At 31.3% G+C, this 24646-nt stretch overlaps 2 protein-coding genes across 2 annotated transcripts; one reads left to right on the top strand and one right to left on the bottom strand.

Annotated features, from left to right (window-relative positions):
* Nucleotides 1-3650: 3650 nt before the first annotated feature.
* On the top strand, nucleotides 3651-5101 carry HELRODRAFT_175029 (hypothetical protein; the record flags this gene model as incomplete). The annotated part of the gene is made up of 4 exons (XM_009022469.1): nucleotides 3651-3768; nucleotides 3940-4033; nucleotides 4481-4646; nucleotides 4871-5101. 4 exons carry the CDS (start codon nucleotides 3651-3653, stop codon nucleotides 5099-5101), a joined length of 609 nt encoding a protein of 202 aa, XP_009020717.1.
* A 5076-nt stretch (nucleotides 5102-10177) lies between these two features.
* On the bottom strand, nucleotides 10178-16044 carry HELRODRAFT_175028 (hypothetical protein; the record flags this gene model as incomplete). The annotated part of the gene is made up of 7 exons (XM_009022468.1): nucleotides 10178-10332; nucleotides 10978-11964; nucleotides 12265-12384; nucleotides 13126-13197; nucleotides 13645-13752; nucleotides 14235-14426; nucleotides 15975-16044. The coding sequence occupies 7 exons, from the start codon at nucleotides 16042-16044 to the stop codon at nucleotides 10178-10180; spliced, it is 1704 nt and encodes a 567-aa protein (XP_009020716.1).
* Nucleotides 16045-24646: the final 8602 nt, after the last annotated feature.

The following is a 24646-nucleotide window of genomic DNA, read 5'->3' as shown; positions in this document are numbered from 1 at the left end:
TTATTCTGTGCGTCTTTTATGGCGATGCTAGTTAGTTATTAAGTTTGTTGTTTTTTGAATTTTTTTAGCCTGGCATTCGTGTTTTTAATAATTTGTAATTGATTCATTTTTGATATATTTTAACGTGGCTGTTAATAATGTTTTTGTAGTAAGTCAATGTTTTACATTGCTATTGACTTTATATTCAGCAAAGATAAAAATAAGGATTTGTTGATTTTGGCAAATTGATAATTATTTTCTCACTGCAAACTCTGATTGTTGCTTAATAAATCTAAAAGTGGAATTAGTTGATAAAAAAATTAAGATTTTTTTTAATCTAAAAAGATATCTTTATATAAATGGATAATGAATAATTGTGGCAATTTAAACCCTTTAGTGAAGTCGTATAATAGCATACATGCATACAAAGGTTCATCCTGTATCATACCTGCTCTGTTGTTTAAGTTTAACACTAATTCTAATAGTTACATCTCAATCAATACGAATCTAATAAACAAGTATTAATGTATAGCAGACGTAAATTTTAAAAAAATATATAGACAAAAAATTAGCCTTAACCTGCTCGTATTAACTCTGTTTATCACATTTAAAATTTTAGTTTTCTTAAAATGAGAACTGTTGCGAACAAAAAAAGAAGTCGTTGGTATCGATAGTGAGCCACAACCACTACCACTCACGAACGTAAAACAAAATTGATGCTGGAGTCGAATGGAATATTTATTCAGAGGCTTCTAGAAACAGCTTGGTTCGATCAGATTCGCCAAAATTAAAACACATTTTCACAGAAATATACAAATAGAGAAATAGATAGCTAGATAGATAAATCATGAGAGAGAAAAAGAAAGAAAGGGAAAGAGAGAGAGAGAGAAAGAGAGAGAGAGAGAGAGAAAGGGGGGAAGAAGGAGAGAGAAAAATAAATGGAAGGATTGGTAACAAATGAATCAATTAGCTCACAGTGACATTTCTAAACTGACTTAATGCGGTGTAAATTAAATGAGATTGTGTGAAAAATATTCTTTCTAATCAATATTTTAAAAACATTCTACAGTCTCCTAGAACATAGATAGACTAAATAAAATAGATTTTATAAACGATTAACCAAACAATTGAGCTGACGTACGAATAAATAATTAAAAAATCTAATGGATGAATGAATGAACTAGTCTAATGGAAAGAGATGTTTGTTCTTATATAACTGATGTAATTAATCAAGAACTAAGTTTACAAATTGAAATCTGGTTAACTAACATTCTTGAATTTAAAAAATATAAAAACCAGGAGAAAGTGAGAATTAAAAAGAAGCACGTAAAATTATGTAGAGCAAAAATTTTGCTAATAAACAGTCAAACAAAATAACAAAATCATTCATGAAAAATCATCCAACTTCGAAATAGGAAGAGAGAAAACGTCGTAAAAATATTGAGTCCGTCGGCGCGTGAAATATTTGTGAAGAGCGCTGGAGCGTAACTCTTTGTAATTATAAACCATTGTAAATTTACGCGCCTCGTTTACTCTGCTTTATTTTTCTTTCAATAAAAAAATTCACCATCCGAATAATGAAATTTGAAAATTTTTGCGAAAACATTCCTACAAATCAGTTTAATAGATAAGTTGTTTTATGGTTTCATTTCAAGTGGCAGGTGCTTTGAATCATCCCGTTCATGCTAGGGCGTGTTAGAAATGCTAAGCTTGCGTGTGTTTGTATTAATATTTTTTTTTACTGTCTAAATTCATTTATATGAATGGTCAGTGTTTTTTATATATTGACGCAAAAATTATAAGGTTGATATTAAAAAACAAAAATCACGATTAGGCTGGATTTACTTATACTTGAAGGAACATAGATTTCCAGATATTTCCAGCTGATATACCTAAAGAGCAAAGTTTATTTTATTGCTATTTATGATGTTTTTCGCAAATGAGTTTATTTAAATACTTTTTATATAACTTTCTCAAATTTTAGCGTATTTTTAAAAGAAAAATCATCTTCAAAGCACAACGTACCTAAACGAGATGGGTACCAAGAACGTAAAAAAGAACGTCTGGTTGGTCGAATGCACAACATCTAGCTAATTTCATGCAGACGTGGAGGAGACTGGAGCGGATGTGGCCGAATGTCGTTCGGGCAATTTGGCTTTTCGATGAAATGTTTCATTAATGCGTGTCGACGTCGCTAGCCAAACAGAAATTTCGCGTTAACGATGATTGATGATATGTTTCAATATGATCACATCGCAAAGATGATGTCATCATCTGCTTCAGTGTGATCAGATAGATCGCAATGATGATGTCATCATCTGTTTCGTTGTGATCAGATCGCTATGATGATGTCATCATCTGTTTCAATGGGATCACATAGCGAAGTGATCACATAGCGATGATGTTGTCATCATTTGTATCGAAATGATTAAATTGTAATTATCCCTATTGTACCTAATTACACAGAAACTAAACATATGTAAACTATTAATAGCAATTACTTAACCACCTGCTTATAGGTAAACAATTATGTGAATAAATTTTATATTTATATATTCAACTTTATAGTTTAAAGTACAAACAAAATATTGTTTATAGATAGAAAGTAAACCAATGAGTGAATTTAACTTCAAAAATGAATTTTATAAATAACAATGAAACGATTAAAAAATATTTTTAGATAAATATCGCGTTATTTATTATTCGTTAATTATAACGCTTTTTTAATAAATTTTCTTATATTGTAAATAAATTAATATAATATAATATAATATAATATAATATAATATAATATAATATAATATAATATAATATAATATAATATAATATAATATAATATAATATAATATAATATAATATAATGTAATGTAATGTAATGTAATGTAATGTAATGTAATGTAATGTAGTGTAGTGTAGTGTAGTGTAGTGTAATGTAATGTAATGTAATGTAATATAATATAATATAATTTAATGTAATGTAATGTAATATAATATATAATAAATTAATGATTGATAAAGTTTTATTACTTGGTTAAATAACAGATTAATTCTAACATTATTTTCAATTTCATGACTAATGTTAACACAAATGTATTTCTAGTTAAGTGAGGTTATAATCATAGCGTGTTTTTTAAATTCATATAAATAATTACAAAAAATCAGTTGGTGTTTTGAATGCTGTCATGGGAAACTAATTGATATCAGGCTACTAATTAATTCGTCATTAATTATATGTAATCATATTACAATTCTGAATAAAACATCCTAGTTCATTCGAAACACTACGATGAAAAAATAATCACAAAGAATTGAGTTTCATTTTGCAAAATCAGCTGAACATTTTAAATTTTCGTACATTTATCTGGTAGCAATCTTTTCGATTAAGATTACTATATCATTTTAAATCGTAGAAATAGAACATAAAAAATAATTTAAATTAATTAATTAATGACTAAAAAATAGTTTAACTGCCAAATTTTTTGTTTAAATTCAATGTATCTTTTATAGATTTTAGAAGGTGTGTGAAAGGTTATTCTCGTTGTGCCGACTTTGATCCAACACCTAGATGTAATTTTGACTATAGCTATCTAGATGAAACGAAAATCATTTTAACTACGGCATCAGATCCTTCCACCCCATCGAGAAAATTGTAAATCATTACAACTAACACAATGGATCCTTCTACTTCCCCATCACCCATGACAACACTTCCAAACTTTCCTGCACTTACTAACGCGGTTTTCGGCGGATTTGGACAACCGACAAACAATTACATCGGCTTTTTATTAGGTTTTGGTTGTTTTGTGGTTTTAACATGTCAATTTGTTTAGTTCTATTTTTTGATAAAGTTGTGAATAAATAATTTTTTGTAACAAATGGAGAGTTTATTTTAAAAAAAAATTATAAACTAACTTTTGGAAAATTAATTAAAAAACATACTGATTGATAAAACTTTCAAAGTCCTAGGTCCCGTGGTTGTAATAATAATGGTCATTATTCTATCGGCAGTTGTTGGATGTGTTTGCATCAGGAGAAAAAGAAAAAATGATGAAATGTAAGTTAACATAACCTGTAAGTAAATTTATACTAAACAACTTGCAGCATCGATCAATTTATGAGTTTTCTAGGAAATTTTAAAATTTATACAACTTTCGACTAAATGAATGTGATTGGATAAGTTATGTTTGAAATCAAATATCATTCAATGTTAATTTTTACCTGATATCGGTTAACTGATTTATATAGTTTGGAAGAATAACATTATTTTTTATACCTCCATAAATCGATTTTTGCAGAAGTTGTTTTAAAAATTCACCTCATTATATTCATAACAAAATGCTTACTTAGTTAATAATGAATTGAAATTAAATTGTTTTTTGGATCAAGTAAATTTTAGCTCCGACCAACATAACATATAGTAAAATTACGTTTTCATTCAATAAATGTTTCAACTATGTCCATTTCAAATTGATAGTAATTATTTTGTTCAACTTTATTTAAGCAATCATGGTTACACAAAACCGGTAAGAGAAAGATCTGGCTCGACTTCCAATTACGCAGAAATAGCAGGATTGGACGCTACAATTGAACCCCAAGCAGCCAGCACGCAACAATTCAACCGCCTGACCTATTCCTCTCCTCGATTCAATGCCCAAATAGAAAAGAACGTCGTTCATTATAGCTATGATAAGAATTCTTATTACGTCGAAATAGACATGCCACCGATACGTATCCAACTGATCAACTTAAATACGTTAATCTGGTTTTCAAAACTTTCAATCAAGAAAAAAATACCACCAAAAGCCATGCTGTTCCATATTATGTTGAAGTGATAAAAAACCAGTCAATCACTGGAAATCAACAAACGACCCAAAAATTATCCAACAATCAGACATACGTTTGTCTCAATTTTAGCGAACATAGTAAAGAGAAACTAGAAGAACAAAATGACTTGGAAAACACTGCGAACGAGTTCAAAATCGACAATGTGAACGCCATTAAAAATCAGAACCGCAGTTACGAAAATGTTGTGATGTGTGACGAAAGTGTGTATGAAAAAATTAACACCGCTATCCTAAACAATAGCAATAATGCGTACACTACTCTCAAGATAGAGAAGTAGCAGTAGTTGATGAAAAATGAATATAAATATGAAGGATTAAATGATGCTGTTAACATTGATTATAACAATCACACGTTTTTATGCTGTAAACTTGTCAGAATTTATTATACGATGAATTTCATTCACTTTTTCAATGCTTCATGTTTACAAACCAATAATAATAAAATAAAATTTATCTTTTATTGTTTCAAACTGATTTATTTTAAATTTTAAAAATATATAAATATAATATTTGCTCCAGAAAAATGTTTAGCACATCGTAAAGCATCACTATATTTTAATCTGTGGTGCTTTTTCTGTCTACAAACTTATGTTTTAAAAATCAGCTTGTTTCTAGACAAACTGAAACTGATATCTCGAAAAGTTGATGGGTTTTATTTAATTTTATTTAGTGAGATTTTTTCCTACTTAATTACATATAAGCTAAAGAACAAAAATTTGGTTTGAAAATAAATAAAACTAACCAGAAAAAAGCATTAAAACAATAAAACTGGAAACATCAATAGCATTACTAGAGCTAAACATAAAAAGAAGTTCTGTTGGTTTAGAGGAGCAAAACAAATGTCATATACACGCTTCAGTGAGCATGATGTTACATGAATCTTGATGTTTATCTCATTGGGCCATTTTGTTTTTAAAGAGAAATTTGCTTTTGTTGTTTCTTCATTAAGAGTGAATGTTAAGAATTTAGTTTAAATGAAACAAAAAAAACACGAATGGAACATGACAACGCTTGCTAAATTAATTTTGATCATAATTTTGAAATCATTGGCAAAATATTTTTAGTTTTCTAAAGACAAAACATGTATAAGTATATTATCATCTGCTCCGTCACCGACAGTAGCAGCAAAATTACATAAAATTGCAAAAAACTAAAAAATTTAGAAGATCAAGCAAATAAAAATTACTATTTTTAAAAAAATCCCCGTTCACATAAAGAAAAATATTTGCTTAAACCACGTCACTTACGTCAAGAAACAACACAAACTATCAATAATTATAATAAACTTTCTAGTTTAAAAATTAAAAAAAATCAATTACTGAAATTGAAATTGAAACGAAAAAACCAACGAAACAAATCCATTGATGAGTAACTACAGAAGAAATACTTATGATGGATTGGACTCGTCGGGCTAATCATATGTCTGAAGTTTCTTCATCATCAATTAAGCAACAATGTCTTTCATCAATTTATTGATTTAAATTCTTTAAAAAAAAGAAAAGAAAATATACAACATATGATAAGTGTACGAGATATACAACATATGATAAGTGTACGAGTATAAAATGTATGTGCCCATCTTTCTCTTTCTCTCTCTCTCTCTCTCTCTATCTGTATCTCTCTGCGTGTGTGTGTATGTGTCTGTGTGTATGTGTGTGTGTACAGATGTATAGGTTTGTATGTGCAGCGAACCGAGATACGTACGACAAATGTGTGTCAACAACCTTCGTTGCGTTGTTTCGGATTGTTTTCTAATTTAATTAATTTTCCTCATTCATTAATCCTTTTTTTCTTTTGTTTTTTTTTTATTCATTCATTCACTCGTTCATTTATTCATTCATTTACTTCAATCCGTGTTTGCATATAAGAATTGCTTTTCATACCTGCTGATTGTAATTTTTATAACTAATGAAATTAAATCAGTTACTCTCTCCATTCTCTATAATTGATGTATACCATTCATAAGTAAAAACACAAGCTACATCCATAGCTGATATATCAACATTTGATTAGTCCTCTTAAAAAAATTCTTTTGAGATTTCTTATGATGAGAACACAAAGTAGAATCAGATTTGAAATTTCAAATGTCACATGTGGTTTTGTCAAGGATTGTGGAACAATAAACGCTATCTTTATGCTACGAATGATCAGTGAACGAGCGATTGAAATGAAAAAAAGACTTGTTTTTATGTTTTGATAGCGTTAAACACGTGGGGCTTATAGAAATATTGAAAGATTTAGACATTGATGGAAATGACACGAGTGTAATCAAAATTCTCTATTTGGAACAAAGAGCAGCGATGAAAGTTGGTAACAAGATGAATAGTTTTGCCAAATAAAGAAAGGTGTTAGGCAAGGCTGTGTATTCTCTCCAGACCTGTACAACCAATGTAGTGAGATCATCATGAAAAAGATAGAAGATCTACCTGGAATATCCATTGGAGGTGTGAATATACACAATGTAAGATATGCTGATGATACAGCTCTTATAGCAGATTCAATGAAAAACTGCAAACAATTGTTTCAAAACTGGTTTTTGAAAGTGAAAGAAATGGCTTGCAAATTAACATCAACAGAACAGAGTGCATGGTTGTCATTAGAAGCAAAATCTCTCCGATTTGCTCCATATTCATTAATGGCAAACAGGGGAAACCAGTCAATAGCTTCAATTATCTTAGAAGTCTAATTACCTCAGGTCGTAAATGTGATATGGATATCAAAAGAAGGATAGCTATGGCGAAAGATGCTTATTCAATAATGAAAAACGTCCTCGCCAACAATAAAATCAAATTATCAACAAAATCAAAACTGTTAGGGTGTTATATTTTCCTGTGCTTGTTTAATATCACCACATTTCAACTACTGCAAAGTGTTAAAGATCGAGTTTTGTGGTGGTCGATGGCTGCCAATGTCCTGAAAGGATAAGGCACGAGGAAGAAGAAGAAAATATCAAACATCAATATTCATATTGATCAACATCAATATTTTTTTGATATTTAATTGAAACTTTAATAACTTCACAATTCTTCATTAGTTTACATTTGTTATATCCAACATTTTTTAAACCTAAAACTAGTTTTCATCACATCGCCAAAATTTTAAAGAAAGTTATAACATGAACTTAGTGAGTAGAAGTTTGTATGATACGTTCAGTCAGGAGACATCAACACAGCAACGCCATCATGTACTTCTTAGACGTTATCAAAATCAACCACAATCATCTGTCATGCAGACAATTCGCCTGATAAAAACTTTCATTCATTCATTTATTCATTCGTTTGTTTGTTCGTTTGTTTATTTATTTATTCATTCAATCATTCATTCACTGTTTCGATTGTTCGTCTGTTCATTTTTCTATTCATTCATTAATATTTGTACAAACAATTCATCATAAAAGATACATAAATTTATCAAATGTTAATAATGCAAACACATTATCAGATCATATATGAAAAAATTACTCGAATGCTTCGACATAAGTTGTGGCGCGACATCTTATGAGAAACTATTGAGAAGTTATTATCGTAACTATTTCTGTCTTATTATAGTGTGATAATTTAAAAATAATAAACATCATGAGCGTGAACAAAGGTGTTTTTAGGCATATTTTCTACTAATTTTCATCAATTTTTGTCAAAACTTTCAAATGATAAACGTAGAAAATAGTTGTAACGGTTTTAAGACTCAATAAAAACATCAAATAAGAAATGGAGTAACGAATTTAACGGAGACAAGAAAGGAAAAGGCCTTAGAACAGCATCACGTGGAGTGATAAAAATTATATATATCTTTTCTTCCTGGACATGTCGTGGAAATGAGGTCATTCACAAAATGTGTACAACAGAATGATGTACATGCTACGTGCAATCTACAACAATGTCTCTCTTTGTTTGCTTGTGTGTCTGAATGTGTGTGTGTTGTATGTGTGTGCGTGTGTTTAAGTGACAATGTGTGTGTTTCTGTGTCTGAGTGTACATTTTTGAAATAAATGGTGCTCATGACGTTTATATTACGTAAAATATTGTTGGCAATGTTAGTGTTGTATGCAAATTAACGTGATGTCCCTTTGTTCACGTTATATTCAGAATGAGTTAACTGCGAACCATCTTCTTGGCAACTTAGAAGCTCAACGCCATGCTGTTACATATATTTATAATTAATTGCTAAAATTATTGTCTAGAATTGAAAAATTATTTAAAAAGTTAATTACAGATAAAGCATTGATCTAAAGTGAATTAATTCAAATTAGGTTAGCCGAATAAATTATTATTTTAATATTACTATGAGAACTATTGAAATTGTGAGTTTGATCGTTGGATAGGATGGTTGTCGTTGAAGTTGTAAATTACTTTTGCTGATATTGTACACTATTCTGCAGTGCTGTTTACAATATTTTGTACTTTTGTAATGCGATAGATGAAATCTCAGCTTCAATCAAAACATTTTTCGTCTGCCTATGTTACATCAAGAGTTTATTTTTAATTCCCTCTTTTTTCATGTAAAAAAGGGAAAAAGTGTTTTTATTATTAAAAATATCATTCAAAAATCATTTTGAGTTTTTTTTTAATTTTAGAAAAACGAAAAAATAAAATGGCTGTCACTAGTCGACTCTAAAAAAGAGTTACAAAATCTTTTCAAAAAATTAAAAAAAATTGTTTTCAAATAAAATTTCAAAACATAAGACTGTAGACAAAAAAGTTTAATTAAAATAGAATAGTCCAATGAATTAAACTGAGGTGCGCTGGTGAAGAGAGAGGGAAACATTTTTTTTTTTCAAAATTTTTTCAGGCTCTATTGTAAAAATTTTAAAGATGAAATTAATGAAGCATTTGCATGCGTGGTATGCATTGAATCAATGAATGACTGACTGACAAGACGGCCACAAACATTAATTTTAATTAAATTGGTGACAGATTATTATTTACTGATTGTTGTTAACAATTTGTATTGATGTGTTTGTTATATACTAATTTTATTCATTAGCGTTATTTAAATATATTTTTCGTTTTATTATTTTGAAATCACGTCTTTTATTTTTTTTTATATATCTTCCTAATCACATTGAATAGTAAATCATTGAAACCAAACGGCTGATTGGAAATGTACGCTATTAATTAATTTTCTGAATGATTCAACTTTTAATTTAAATTTGTTTTGCGACAATTACGATGATGACGACGACGACAATGATGATGTTGATAATATTGATGAAGATGAAAAAGATGATGGTGATGACGACGATGAAGATGAATCAATTTATGAAATGATGAATAACTTTTCATGTTTTCATTTTACTTTTGCTCTCATTCCAAAGAGAAATTTAATTTTAAAATTTCCTCATTCGGCGGTGAAAATTATTTATAACATCTCATGGCAAGGCAGCACGAACTCAATATAAGACGGGCGTGATTGATGGTGACAATGGTGATTATAGTGACAATGGTGAAGGAAGAATAGTTGTGAAAGTATGACGCAGATGGTAATGATGGTAAGTATGGTAATGATGGTGCTGATGATAATGATGGCAATGATGATGATCGCAAAATTATGAAGACGATGAAAATGTTAAAAACGATGATCTGTGATGATTGTGATGATGGTGATTGTAATGATGGTGATTGTGATGATGGTCTTGAATCTGACGATGACATTAGCCATATAATTTAATTAAAAATAAAAAAAAATAATAATGTAAAAAATTTAATTGAATTATAATTTTCTATGAACAATGAGATGAAGATGGATAACGGTGCTGCTAGACGAGACCGCAACCGCAACTGCAACACACAAAAACATCAAACATTTCTTTGATTGGGGTTATTTGATAATAATCTTAAAAAAATTAACACCTAAAAAACATCAAAAATTGAAATAACCAAAACCACATCAACTAACAAATGCTAAAATATTATGACGAGAACTTTAAACATGACATTATAATAGAATACAAAAATCTACCAAAACCTACCACAAAAGATAAAAAATAGCTTGCAAGAAAGCAATAAATAGAGCAGAAAACTGACAAGGTTGATGACGATGACAGAGAATAAATCGTCAGAAGCACCCAATGTTCATGATAGTTATGTTGACAAGAAGTTTGTAATGATATACTGATACATGGATACATACATACAGTGCAACAAGCTAGACTCACCTTCATATTTTAAGAGGTAGTAAATGTTGTTGTCACGGTCGAACTTCAAATTTATTGTATTCTGGTTTTTTGTTTCGTATAAGATGTTGCTGTTTTTATTGTTGTTGAAGGTTTCTTGGTTGTTGTTGCTGTCGTTGTTGTTATTGTTGAAGTTTTTTGCTGGATTGGCGTCTTTGAACTGCGATTTATGCTTGTTAACATAGACCTTCATGGAAAGACTTTTACCAATAGTAGAATAAACTAATGCAATCCTCTTCTGTTTCAGACAAAATGTGTGTTGTTGTTGGTGGTGAAGATAATACTGTGGATGTTGCTGTTGCTGTTGCTGTTGTTGAGTTTGTTTCTGTTCTTGGTTGTCGTTGTTTAAGGCTTTGCTTTGTGAATTGTGGTGTTGTTGTTTGGGTTGTTTATGCAGCTTGTTGTGTTGTTGCAGATGTTGTAGGTTGTGATTGTACCTAATGTCAAACTCGGTGATGATAGCGTACGAATAAGGACATGGAGTTATGTTGTTGTTGTTTGTCTTGTTGTTGATGTTGTTAAGTTTGTTGATGTTGTTAAGTTTGTTGCTGTTGTTGTTTCTATATACATAATCTAGTTCTTTTATAGACTCTGTGTTCACAATATTATTACTAATATTATTATTATTATTATTATTAATATTGTTGTTGTTGTTTTTGTTGTTGTTGCTTTTTTTAAAAACGTCATTTTTCTTATTCGAATTATAGAACCTTAAGTTCGGCCGAGATCCAAATCTATTTTTAGCATTTACCATGACGTCATCATCAACACCGCCACCATCATCATCAAGATAATCATCATCGTCATCATCATTGCCATCAAAGTTATTATTATTATTGTTGTTGTTGTTGTTGTTATTGTTGTTGTTGTCGTAGTCATCATCTCCATTATTAATATCATTATTATTGTTTCCGTGAGCCGATCGTAGATTATATAACGTCATTGTTAACCTTTGACCCGGCAGACTTGCTATAATCCATCGACACGATGATGATGATGATGATAATGATAATGATGATGATGATGATGATGATAATGATGACGACGACGATGATTGTAAAGATACTTTCGACAGTGATGATGATGATGATGATGATGATGACGATGATGATGATATGTGAGCATTCAAATGAAGCGAGTTACTCTGCACAGGGTTTTTCATTGCCGATGACGACGATGTTAATGATAGTGGCCACGATGATGATGACAATGACGACGGAAATGATGATGCCGATGATGATGTTGGGAATGTTCCTGAGTGAGAATGACGAGCGGAAGTTAGGGGGAAGTTTCCTATGATGATGAGAAAGTAATCATCAGTTATGTGGCCTTCTGTGTTATTAAGGATTGTCATTGACGACATGTCGCTACTGCCGTCTCTGTCGTCGTCTGTGTGGTTGTTGTTGAGGTTTAGGTTGAGATTGTTCTGTATATTATTGGACGTGTTGATATCCTTATTCTTCAGCGAGTAATTGATGTTCTTTCCACTAATGCCACTACATCTTTGTTTACTACTAATCCTACCATTACCTAGAGAAATGCTACCACTACTACTACTACCACCACCACTACTGCTACTACTGCTGCTTCTGCTACTACTAGAAGTTGTTGTAGTGAAGTTGTTGTCGCTGCCATCATCGATACAGCATTCACTCGGCAGCAGAGTATTCACTGTAGTAATGTTTTCAAACAATTTTCTGCAGATAATCATCCAAAATAAATGGTAACTTTACTGCACTGTCCGAAGCATGGCGAATAATGCAAATGTTAACAACACCAGCACATAAATTTTATTAATTTCAGGGGACTTTTTAGTTTTTCACATATCAAATGTCTACCTTATTCAATTAATCAAATTTATTATATTTTTTAGCCTGAGTTTTATTTTGAATTATGAAAATTATTTTTTAATATATTAATCTGTTTTTAACATTAATAACGCAATGAGGGCGTGAAACATGCGGAAAATTGAAATGTACATTTGAGAATGGTTGGTGTGTTGTTTGAAAGTTAACTTAATAGGATGTTGCATGCAAAATTTATTAGCATTATTTTTAAAATTAAATTTCTTTGTGATTCAAACTTTTTAATCTTGTTTACTGTTGGAAATAAATTTTTATAATAAAAAACTTTTTATTTCGGTTGAATAGCGGTTGCATGATTGCCTCAGACCACATTTTATATCCTCAAAGGCCAGTTCAGCTGACAGAAGCAATTTTAATTGAAAAATATTTCAATTTATCTCATTAAGGTTCGCCGTTGTCAACACCATTTTCGTCGTCATCATCATCATTTCTCACATCATCACCACTCTTAACTGCAATGTCTTAACCTTCATTAACAGTTCGGTCGGTAGCTTTCATTACCAATAAACTTTTTTTTGTAATAATCATTTAATAGTGTTTAAGTCGCTAGTCTGCATATTTTTTTGAGTGTTACAAAAATTAGAGTGAAAAATTGTGAATGATTTTAAAAGATTCAAACTAATAACATTCTTTTCTTGATTATATTTAATCTTTTATGTTATATCTTTACTTAAAAATAACTATTATTAATTACATTTTAAATGTAATTTAAATTTAAATTTTAATTACATAATTACATTATAAATAACTATTATTAATAACATTCCACCACCTAGTCACCTACCAGCCACACAAAGGAACTGGACATCGAGATAGAGGACGAGATCACTGAAGCAGTTGACCAGCTTCAGAAGGTGTGGTATGGGAATGGGAACTCTGCAGTGTCGTCTGCCTGATGTCGAGAGGGAAACATTGACAGGAAATAAACTTATTAAAGTAATTTTCTAAAAATTTTTAAATTGAAAATTAAAGATTGTTTTTAGTTACAATTTCAACTTTCCAATTGTTACTATGTTGCTATTGTGTTCTTGCAATAAACATAATGATGAAAATTTAACAATTTTTAAATATTTCATAAAAAACTTCTGATTATTTTTTTATTATTCGCTCAAACGTGCTAGCAGATAATACTCATAATTATTTTAATTGTGAAGCTTTTTTGTTCAAACCGTCAGAACAAAAAAAATGCTGTTAATTAAAATGTTTAAAATTAAAATTGTTAATTGAACACTTCGTACATAACTCCAAATTTACTATAAACAGACATACAAAAAACAAACAAACAAACAGTCAAACAAGCAAACAGTCAAACAAGCAAACAGTCAAACAAGCGCACAAACATAACAGCAAACAGGCAACCAAGTGAAGGATCACCTGAACACAAAAGATCAAGATGTTCAGTGACGTCAGCATAACATCCAAGCTTGTAGTCACGTGTCATACATTTGCCCAATCGCATTCTTCCGTACAGAGCGGAAGTGATGAGGATGACCGAGCCAGGTGGACAAATTGGGGCGAATTCTTCGAGGAGACAGAATTCTTCGGCCTGGGATCGGCTGGTCAGTTCTGCAAGGTTAAATGTCAAAGGTCAATATCATGTATTAATAAATTTTATATAACTTGTTGATGATCCGCTAGAACGTGCTTATGTAAGTCATTACTAAGCGACTAATGGTGATAATTCCAAGTGAATATGCAGTATACACACACACGCACGCACACATAAACGCAAACAAACATTTATTTATAATCAGGATAAAGTTAATAGCTGATGAAAGCAGGTGTCATCTGAGGCTGGCTGGCTGGTGTGAAACTCCTTCTGTAGGGAAGATGGCGAGATTAGTGAAGAGAGATATGAGAGCTGTCATAATGATGATGACAAAAATGATGATGATAATGATGGTAGTTATTATGATAAAGATGATAGCGATGATGATAATGATGATGACGATAATGATAATGATGATGACGATAATGATGATGGCGATGATGATAATGATGGTAGTAATGCTGGCACTGGTGAATTTAAAAATGTTACCGGTAACATTCCCACCGATGATAATGTTAGTGACGATGCGATTATGATGATGAAAACAATGTGCCAGCGTCGTCTGAAGCTTGACAAAATCATGAAAACTTTTGAATTATTGAAAAATTATAGGTAGACAGACATATGAGAAGTTAAAAATAACACGGCGTCTTTGATTATAGAGTGAGTGAGTGAGTGTGGTTGGTGAAGGAATAATATTGTCATAATTGGTAATAACGATGAAAGTAGAAATTAGTAAAAACTAAGAAAGATGATGTCAATAATGCTAATGTTCAAAGTGATGATATGAGTTAAGATTTGCAAGAAGGTCAGTTGTGCAACATGATTTCTATCCATTCATCCATCCATTCTATCTATCTATCTATCTATCTATCTATCCATCCATCCATCCATCCATCCATCCATCCATCCATCCATCCATCCATCCATCCATCCATCCATCCATCCATCCATCCATCCATCCATCCATCCATCCATCCATCCATCCATCCATCCATCCATCCATCCATCCATCCATCCATCTATCTATTATCTATCTATTCATCTATTCTTTTCTCTATTATTCATCCATTTATCCATCTATTTGTTATGTATGTTATCGATCTTGTTATCCATTATTCGATGAACTCACTCATCCACCCATCCAACAATTATCTATCCATCCATCCATTTATCCATACATCCATACATTCTTACAACCATACATCAAATCCATTCGTTCATTTGTCAACACATTCACCCACTAATTTCTAATTTATCCATTCGTTCATTTCTTTTTTCTTTCATTCGTTGATTCATTCATTTAAATTTCTTCCTAAGTTTTTACATTTCATTAATTATTCTTCTTCCAGTCTCATTATTGTCCAGATTTCAAATTAAATTTATCTGTCTCCTTTCATGTCTGTATGTGGTTGTGTCAGAGATGGCGTTATGAATAGCCGCAAATTTTACGACCAAAACAACGTGTGCACGAGACACATGTGTTTGTATACGCTTTGTATATGTGTGTATAACATGAGATGAGGTTTTCTTAGCAAAATTTGTGGGCAGTAGGTTGCCATTACTTGCTGTTAACTTTTCTACTTCTAAATCAGATGGTAGGGATAAGAAATCGCGGTCCCCAACGAAAAACATTTGTGAAGTCCTTGTATCACTTGTTGAGTATCATCACATTTCAACTACTACAAAGTGTTAAAGATCGGGTTTTGTGGAGGTCGATGGTCGCCAATGTCTTGAAAGGATAAGGCACGAGAAGGAAGTGCACAATATATGTTGCATGTATGTAATGTATGCATATGTATGTGTGGTTACGTATGAATGGATTTAGATACATGCAATCATTTCTCGTTATCAAAACATAATGCTTGCTATTTCTGTTTTAAATATTTTTCAGATTTTTAAATTATTTATCTTTCTTATTAAGAAGATGATATATGCAGTAGTGCTTCCGGCCACTGTGTTGTGGTGGTCGTGTTTCGATGCAAAAGAATCTCGACCTGTCGTAAATGTGTGGAGCGCTGTTTTGCACAAGTTGTTGAAATGTGCGCTATATAAATTAAAACATTTTCTTGCTGAATGCATTGTTGAGGTACTTGTCGTTATTGGATTTGCAATTAACAACACAACTTAACATCCTATCCTCATCTGCATCAGCAATTACGTCATCATCAACAATAACAACACCATCAACATCATCATCATCAACAACAACATCATCATCATCATCATCAGCATCAACATCATCATCAACAACATCATTATCATCATCATCCTCATCATCATCATCATCATCAGCATCAACATCATCATCAACAACATCATTATCATCATCATCCTCATCATCAGCATCAACATCATTATCATCAACAACATCATTATCATCATCATCAGCATCAACAACATTATCATCAACAACATCAATATCATCATCATCATCATCAGCATCAACATCATTATCATCATTGTCATTATCACCAGCACTCTTATCACAACCAGCATCATCATCATCATCATCACGGTGCCCAAATATTTCGCTGTACACAATCTCCACCAGCTCAAATTTATTTCAATTTTACAACTGTTCACTAACGTTCAAAGATAACAACACTCCATAATAATAATAATAATGATAATAATAATAATGTAATAATAATAATTATTTTTTATTATAAGAATAAAAAAATTATTATTACTATAAATAATATGAAACGATTTATAATATTGCCATAAATAATATTATCCTTATCTGCAATGTTTTTTTTCCTTTCGGAGTAGGTTTTTATAAGCGGAAGTTGGGGTGTGATTTTTGTTCGGTTGCATGACGTCATCAAGCATGCGTGATCTTAAACTGTGTCTTTTTTCTATTTAATCTCAGATTCCGTTCATTTTTGAGTGAAAAATTTGTTTAACTTTTCATTTTGTTGGTTTGGAGAATTTCGGCTATGGTGACGAGAAGAATTTTGTTATGGAAGTTTTTTCCCTGTAAATATAATATTAATATTTACATCTCCAAGGTTTTCTGTTATTTATAATAATGTTTTGGTTAGAATGTTTATGAAAATATGTTTGCCAAAAATTTGTATTTTTATTACATGCAATGTTGTAACAACTGCTGGATGCAATATAACGAACACCTAAGCGTTGTTCTGTGGTCTTGATGTGGGCGTTGATGTTATTATGGTCACTGTTGTTGTTGATGATGTTGTTTTTGTTGGTGGTGATGCCATTCTTTGTAATGTTGTTGTTGTCGTTGTTGTGTTATTGTAGTAGCTGTTAATCACAGAATAACTTATTACAGTTATTGATTTCAAGTATTAGTTGTTGTCGGCAATGTTTTTGTATAATATACCTATATAGATGTTTCTGTTAACACCCATACTAATGTTGAAAGCTGAGGAAATTAAATTAATATGTAATTAATGGTACGTGTGCGTGTGTTTGTGTAGGTGCGCGCGTGTGCGCGCGTTTGCGTGTATGTATGTGTGCGTGTGCACGTGTGTGTTTTGTGTGTTGTTTGTGTATGTTTGTGTTTTGTTTGTGTATGTATGTTTTGGTTTTTTGTGTTTGTGTTTTGCGTGCGTGTGTGTGTTTGAATAATAAAAAGCAACACGACAGAACACCACGACAGAACAACAAAAATATTTATGTCTCTCACTTTTTCATCGATAACTGAACTAATAAATCGTGTGGGACATCAAAGCATTTACCGTCTCGTTCTCTTTCTCTCTCGTTTTTTTAACTCTTCCCCCCCCCCCTCTCTCTCTCTCTCTCTCTCCTCTCTTTTTTCACTAACTACCAACAACCTACTAGCAACAATTTGCAAAGATTATGCTTGAATGTTTCGTTAATATACTTTAATGTGTTCGAGTGTTTTGTAAACGTTTTTAAATGTGCCAAATTTGTTGCAAAGTTGATGTCAATTTTTGCTGAAACTTTTAATCTCACTTCTCCAACCTAGCATGCACTCTGAACAAATTATAAAATGTTTGAAAAGTTTGCTAGAGAATGATTTCTAATCTAAATTGTAGAATTAAAAATTAGATCTTTTACAGGGAAAACTAAAAGAACAAAAAGAAATTGTGTAGCAGTAAATGAACAAACAAAAACAAATAAACAAGCAAACAAGCAAACAAGCAAACAAGCAAACAAGCAAGCAAAATGATTGAGTGATTTCCGTTAGAAAGAACTTTCATTTGTTTGCAGAGAATCAGTAGAAACAATATAAATGGTACGAAAGCCGCACGAAGTGATGCTTGTAGCACCAGCAACTTCAAAACAACTGCAGATGTCAACATGAGAATGTGCAGTGGATGTTACGTTATACGCCCGCGGCCATTCATTGCACTGCGTGCATACATTAGCCGAGTTGTTTGTGTTGTTCAAGAAACGTTCCAAAGGTAGAAAAAATTATTTTAAAACATTAGAAATATATGATACGTAGTCAAATTAAAAAAAAATATAGTTTATTTAAGTAAAGTAAGTAAAACATTTAAAGTAAAATATTCATTCAAGAAAATCTAAGGCAATAACTCTAAAGAAACGTATCGCTGGTGGTCTCTTATTTTCGGTTTACATTATGAAGTAATTTCTTTCAAGTAATTTTGCCTCTGCTTAATGGATGGCGGACAGGCACGCTTGCCATGTTCACGGGCAGTAAACTTTTTCAAGTTTCTTGCAAGTTTTTCAGGTTATTTTCAAACAACTGTTTAAAAATAGATAAATAAATAACAATGTAGAGTCTAAATTAATAATAAAACAATTATATTACAGTTTGAATTAGTTAGATGTTGTGACATTTTTGAAGTATTTTCATTTGCAAACATCTCTTGCTGTGTTCATATTATGAGTTTCCAACAAACGTCTGCTTCAGAAGATAAAATGAAGACAGAAATAATGCAGATTTGTTTTATTCGCACATAAATCCGCTGCAGCGTAGGCTGTGTAACGTACTACGTGTTTGCTTATGCGGAATCTCTGCGCTGTAAACATCAACATTAAATGGGCTAACATAAAATGGGCCTCTCTCTTCTCTTCAATTGCTTGCTCTGCAATGAATGCCCTACAAATGTATTATCATATTAGGGTCCAGACAGCAATTGAACCATGTAAATTTTGTGAGTAAAATTATTTTTTCCAACTCAATTACTTCATCTCCTGAGCTGAACTGATCAATGAAAATTAGGATGTAAAACGTCCTTCACGACATAAACAAAGTAAGAACTGTGCATAAAAATGTGTTGCTCCATAAAACATGACATAAATTCTGCAAGCAAGCAATAATGTCTTTTTCCGAAGTAGGCATAATTTAGAGATGATTTTCGTTTGTGATGTGCGTGGGCTTCAAACTGCACACTACATACGTGATTTAAAACGATTCAGAGACAAGTATTGAATCTATATTTAGTAGGGTGAGATTTTTTTGACGGTGCAATGATATAAATTTGTTTGTTCATTGTTTACTGTCTGCTCTGCTTGCTTCCTACCAAGCAGCATAACGACGTAATATCTTCTTCTTATGTTGAAAGCACATCTGAGTTCATTGTTGATGCGTACATGTGTGATGATCAAAATAATGTAACCAACACTAGAGTACACAAATTCAAACACAAAAATTTTTACTAACAAATATCTAAACATTTTGAATTTAAGCTGAAATAAAATAAAAAAAAGAAACCTAAAAAAATTATATCATTGAAATTAAATAAAAATAAATATATTTCGATTAAATAAAATAAAACATTTTTTAATAAAAACAAAAAATTGTCTTCTGACTTGTGAAAACGAATTTAATTCAAAAAAAAAACAACAGAAAAAAAATATTACAGAAGAAAAATAGCCGAAGAAGAAGAGAAATTCATTAATACAAATAGAAGAGTAAACATGCGTAGAAACGTTGAAACCCGAAACTTATTGCTTTACTTTAATAAAACTAAATTTCAGTCGAGTAAATTTATATTACAGTGACCTTGTATGCATTAGGCTGGGGGGTTTTACAAATAAAATAAAAAATTAAATAAATTAATTAATAAATTGTCAGTACTTTTCGTATAATATGTTTATTATCTGTGTTTGTATGGATGTGTGTATGTTTAGACGTATGTTTGCTTGTCTGCCATTGATCAAATGGCGTGTGAATGTTGCATATATTGTATCAATCGATAGATTGCTCCTCAAAAATATGATTAACTATTCTTTCGGAGTCTACATCCATTCAGTTGTTTGTGATCATGGGTCATCACTGTGAAGAAAAAATTAACCAACGTTTCAACAACAATCAGTATTTACTTTGGAGTGACAACAATTGAGAACAGCGAACTACAACAAGTGGTGAACAAGTAACTTTACAGAAAATTACTAGAAAACACAAATTACAACGCCCTATAAAATCAAAATACAATAAATATAAAATCAAGAAAAGCTATTATACAGTTTACAAAAACAACTTCTTTGCATCGTCATCATCACAGGAATAGGCACAACATACAAAACATACAAAACATGGAAAAACGTCACATCACAGCCCACCACAGCACAACAACAATTATTTGATAAATCCTCTCACATTCAGATGAACGTAGAGATAAAATGTTTAAAAAACGAAGAAGAAATAAAATATGCAGCTACACGACAACACGTCCAACAGTTCTCATAAACAATTCTACACACACATACTCGCGCGCTCACACACAACACATATACACAACACGCACGCACACACACACAACACGCACGCACGCACACACGACACGCACACACACACAACACGCACACACGAACGTCACCATCCAAGATCTCATAAAGATACCAAATTTCTTCTTTTAACACATAACCCCAAAATCATGTACCTCATCACAAAAATAGATTTTCACTTACCACACGAAAAACCGCCCCAGTACATCATACAGTGTGTAAAACCCTGATGTAGCTTCAACTTTATAGATGCACTCTGACTTATTTAGAACACTTTTAATTGAAGTCAAGCTCCATATTTCAACATGCTAAATTAAAACTCCTACACATCGCATGCTAGATCGTGTTCTTTACACAATTTATAAACGTGGAATGGACTGGATACAGATGTTTATATACATAAACGCGCATCTCTATACATACTTTTTTTTATATAAAATACATGTATATGTTATATGTTTGTGAATTCAGGTGTGTGTGTGTGTTTGTATGTGGGTGTATGTCTCGTAAAATCATAACAAATGTACAAGAGGAGACGAACAGGGTACTCGTGTACTGGCATTTGCATACAAAAGTATATACACACAGACCTTATAAATTATGCATACTTACATAGTTATATTTATTTGCTCATACCAAATTGTATACGTATATTGCTTATTGTATATATATATATATATATATATATATATATATATATATATATGCAAGTTTACACAGCAAATATTAATAAGCAAGCACACACCACACACACGGACACACGAAAACAGACAAAGATATGACCCGTTGGTGTACGTCGGTACGTATGTATGTGTGTATGTACGTATGTATGCGTATGTGTGTGTATATATATATATATATATATATATATATATATATATATATATATATATATATATATATATATGCACATGTGTATGTATGTGTGTGCATGAATGTATGTACAAAGGGATGTATGATGTGAACAAATCCTACAGAAATGAGGTCTAATCCGGGGAGAGTTAGAGCTGGAGAGGGGGTGCTAGGTGGAGGACATTGAATGGTGTGATGTACGTTGATGATGATAGTGCGAAAGATTAGGATGATGATGATGAAAAAGATGATGATAATGATGACGAATATGGTAATGATGATTATGGCTAAACAATCAAACTGACTCCAATTGGCGAACTATTCATTCTAAATTTATTCCCATATTTTTTCCATATTTTTTGAACAGAAATTCTTGGTATTAGAAAAAGTTCATCTTTTCAATATTTTTGCTTCTATTTATTTCACAAAAATAAATAATTTTTCAATTTATTTTTAGTGTCATTAATGCTTTCTTGAATTTTTATAAACATAAATAAATCCTCAACATTGTTTTCATCGTAGGAATTGTTATAATGGTTTTTACAAAAAAAAATATCGCTACTTTGTGAGCGTTCAACCGCGCGTTCATGCCATGTTCATTGTTCATCTGCTTGTTTGTGTTAATGTTCACAGCTTGTTTATATTTTGTTCATTGCAAAAGTTTGATATGTTCATCTGCATGTTCGCGTCCTATGTTTACCTGTTCACTGACACGTTTTTCTTTGTTCGTGTACTTGATCAAATACAGATACGACGTCGTAGTCCAACAATGAGAGAAAGCATATATCAACACAAACACAAACAACCATCCACATTTTACAATCTACCAAAAATTTTGTGAGCAAATATTTTGTGAGCAGACATCAAAGCCCATGAACTGAGAAAAAATTCTCGCTGAAAAACATAGCAAAGAAATCAATTATGAAGTATATTTGCAGACATGTTTGTTTATACTTGTGCGTATATGTGTGTATGTATATATTTGTGTATGTATGTATGTAAGCATGCAAGTTAATGTATGGTATGTTTGTTGGTATGTTTGTTTTCACTGATTATTTGCATGTTGTTTTGTGGATGCTTGTTATAAAGTTGTGTATTTAGCTTATGATATATGTCATACCAATAAGATGTTTAAATGCATGATAAATTTGTTTTGTTTTACAAACACACACACACACACAAACACACACACACAAACACGCACATACACACACACACAATACAACGCAATACCATACAATACAGCACAAACAACAACAAAAAAACACATTACACTAAACTACATCATACTAACGTACTATACAATACAATACAATACAATACAATGCCATACAATACAATACAAGACCATATAATACAATACATTACACAAAACTGCATTACACGAAATTACATTATACTATCGTACAATACAAGACAATAAAATACAATACAATACATTACAATATAATATAATACATTACACAAAACTACATCATACTATTGTACAATACAATACATTACAATACAATACCATACAGACATCGATCGTACGTATTTCCATTGTACTTAAGTATTTCTTGGCGAGTACTTCTACGAAATATTACGTTCTAATGGTTTCCAAGTAAAATCATTCTTTCGCCCCACTTAATGTCAGCCATTACGACATATTTGCACTTTTGTTTGTTATAATGATTGTGGTAATTATTATGTTCATAAATATTATTTTATTATTATAATATGTATTGTGTGTTGTGTGTGTGTGTGTGTGTGTGTGTGTGTGTGTGTGTGTGTGTGTGTGTGTGTGCTCTTGCGGCGAGTGTGGTGTAATATATATTAGGTAATTGTAATGAGTGGTTGTTAATCATATAACATAGAGTTACCAAAAAGGATGATAATAAAAAGAATAAATAATAATAAATAATAATATAAAAAATAAACAATAATATAAATGATAATATAAACAATAATAAATAATGATATAAATAATAATAAATAATGATAATCGTAATAATTTCACGTGTGTCAAAGTACCGGCGTAGCGGCGATAATGAAGCAATTTGTCGTATTCAAGTGGCTTCTGCTGGTGCTGATCATGATGCCGGTCGTGATGACGATGATGACGATGGTGATGATGATAATGATGGTGATGATGATGGGGATGATGGTGACGATGATGATGATGATAGTGATGATGATATTGCCCGTGATGATGATGATAATGATGATACAGTTCGTGATGACGATGATGACGATGGTGGTGGTGATAATGAAGATGATGGTGGCGATGATGATGGTGATGATGATTGTTTATATAATCACGTTGGCGAAAGTAATAACATTAATTATGATAACGAATGGTGACATTAATGATAATAATAATGACCATGGAGAAGAATAAGAAAATGATGGATGATGATGATGATGATGATGATGATGATGATGACTTTGAATTTTTTTTAACAAGGTGAAGATGGATTGCGTTGTTATTATGATGATGACAAGAATGATGATGCTCACGATGATGATGATGTTATCGCTCGTGATGATGATGATGGTGATGATGGTGGTGATGATGGCGATGATGACGATGATGTTGATGGGAATGATGATGTCACGATGATGATGGTGATGATGATTCTTTTAAACGAGGGTATTTGCGGATATTCTAACTAATGTTTTCTGCTTGCGATCTAAAGTGATTTCCAATGTTTAT

This window comes from Helobdella robusta (genome assembly GCF_000326865.2).
Source record: "Helobdella robusta unplaced genomic scaffold HELROscaffold_32, whole genome shotgun sequence".
Taxonomy (NCBI): domain Eukaryota; kingdom Metazoa; phylum Annelida; class Clitellata; order Rhynchobdellida; family Glossiphoniidae; genus Helobdella; species Helobdella robusta.
This window is presented reverse-complemented; position numbering and strand designations above follow the sequence as displayed.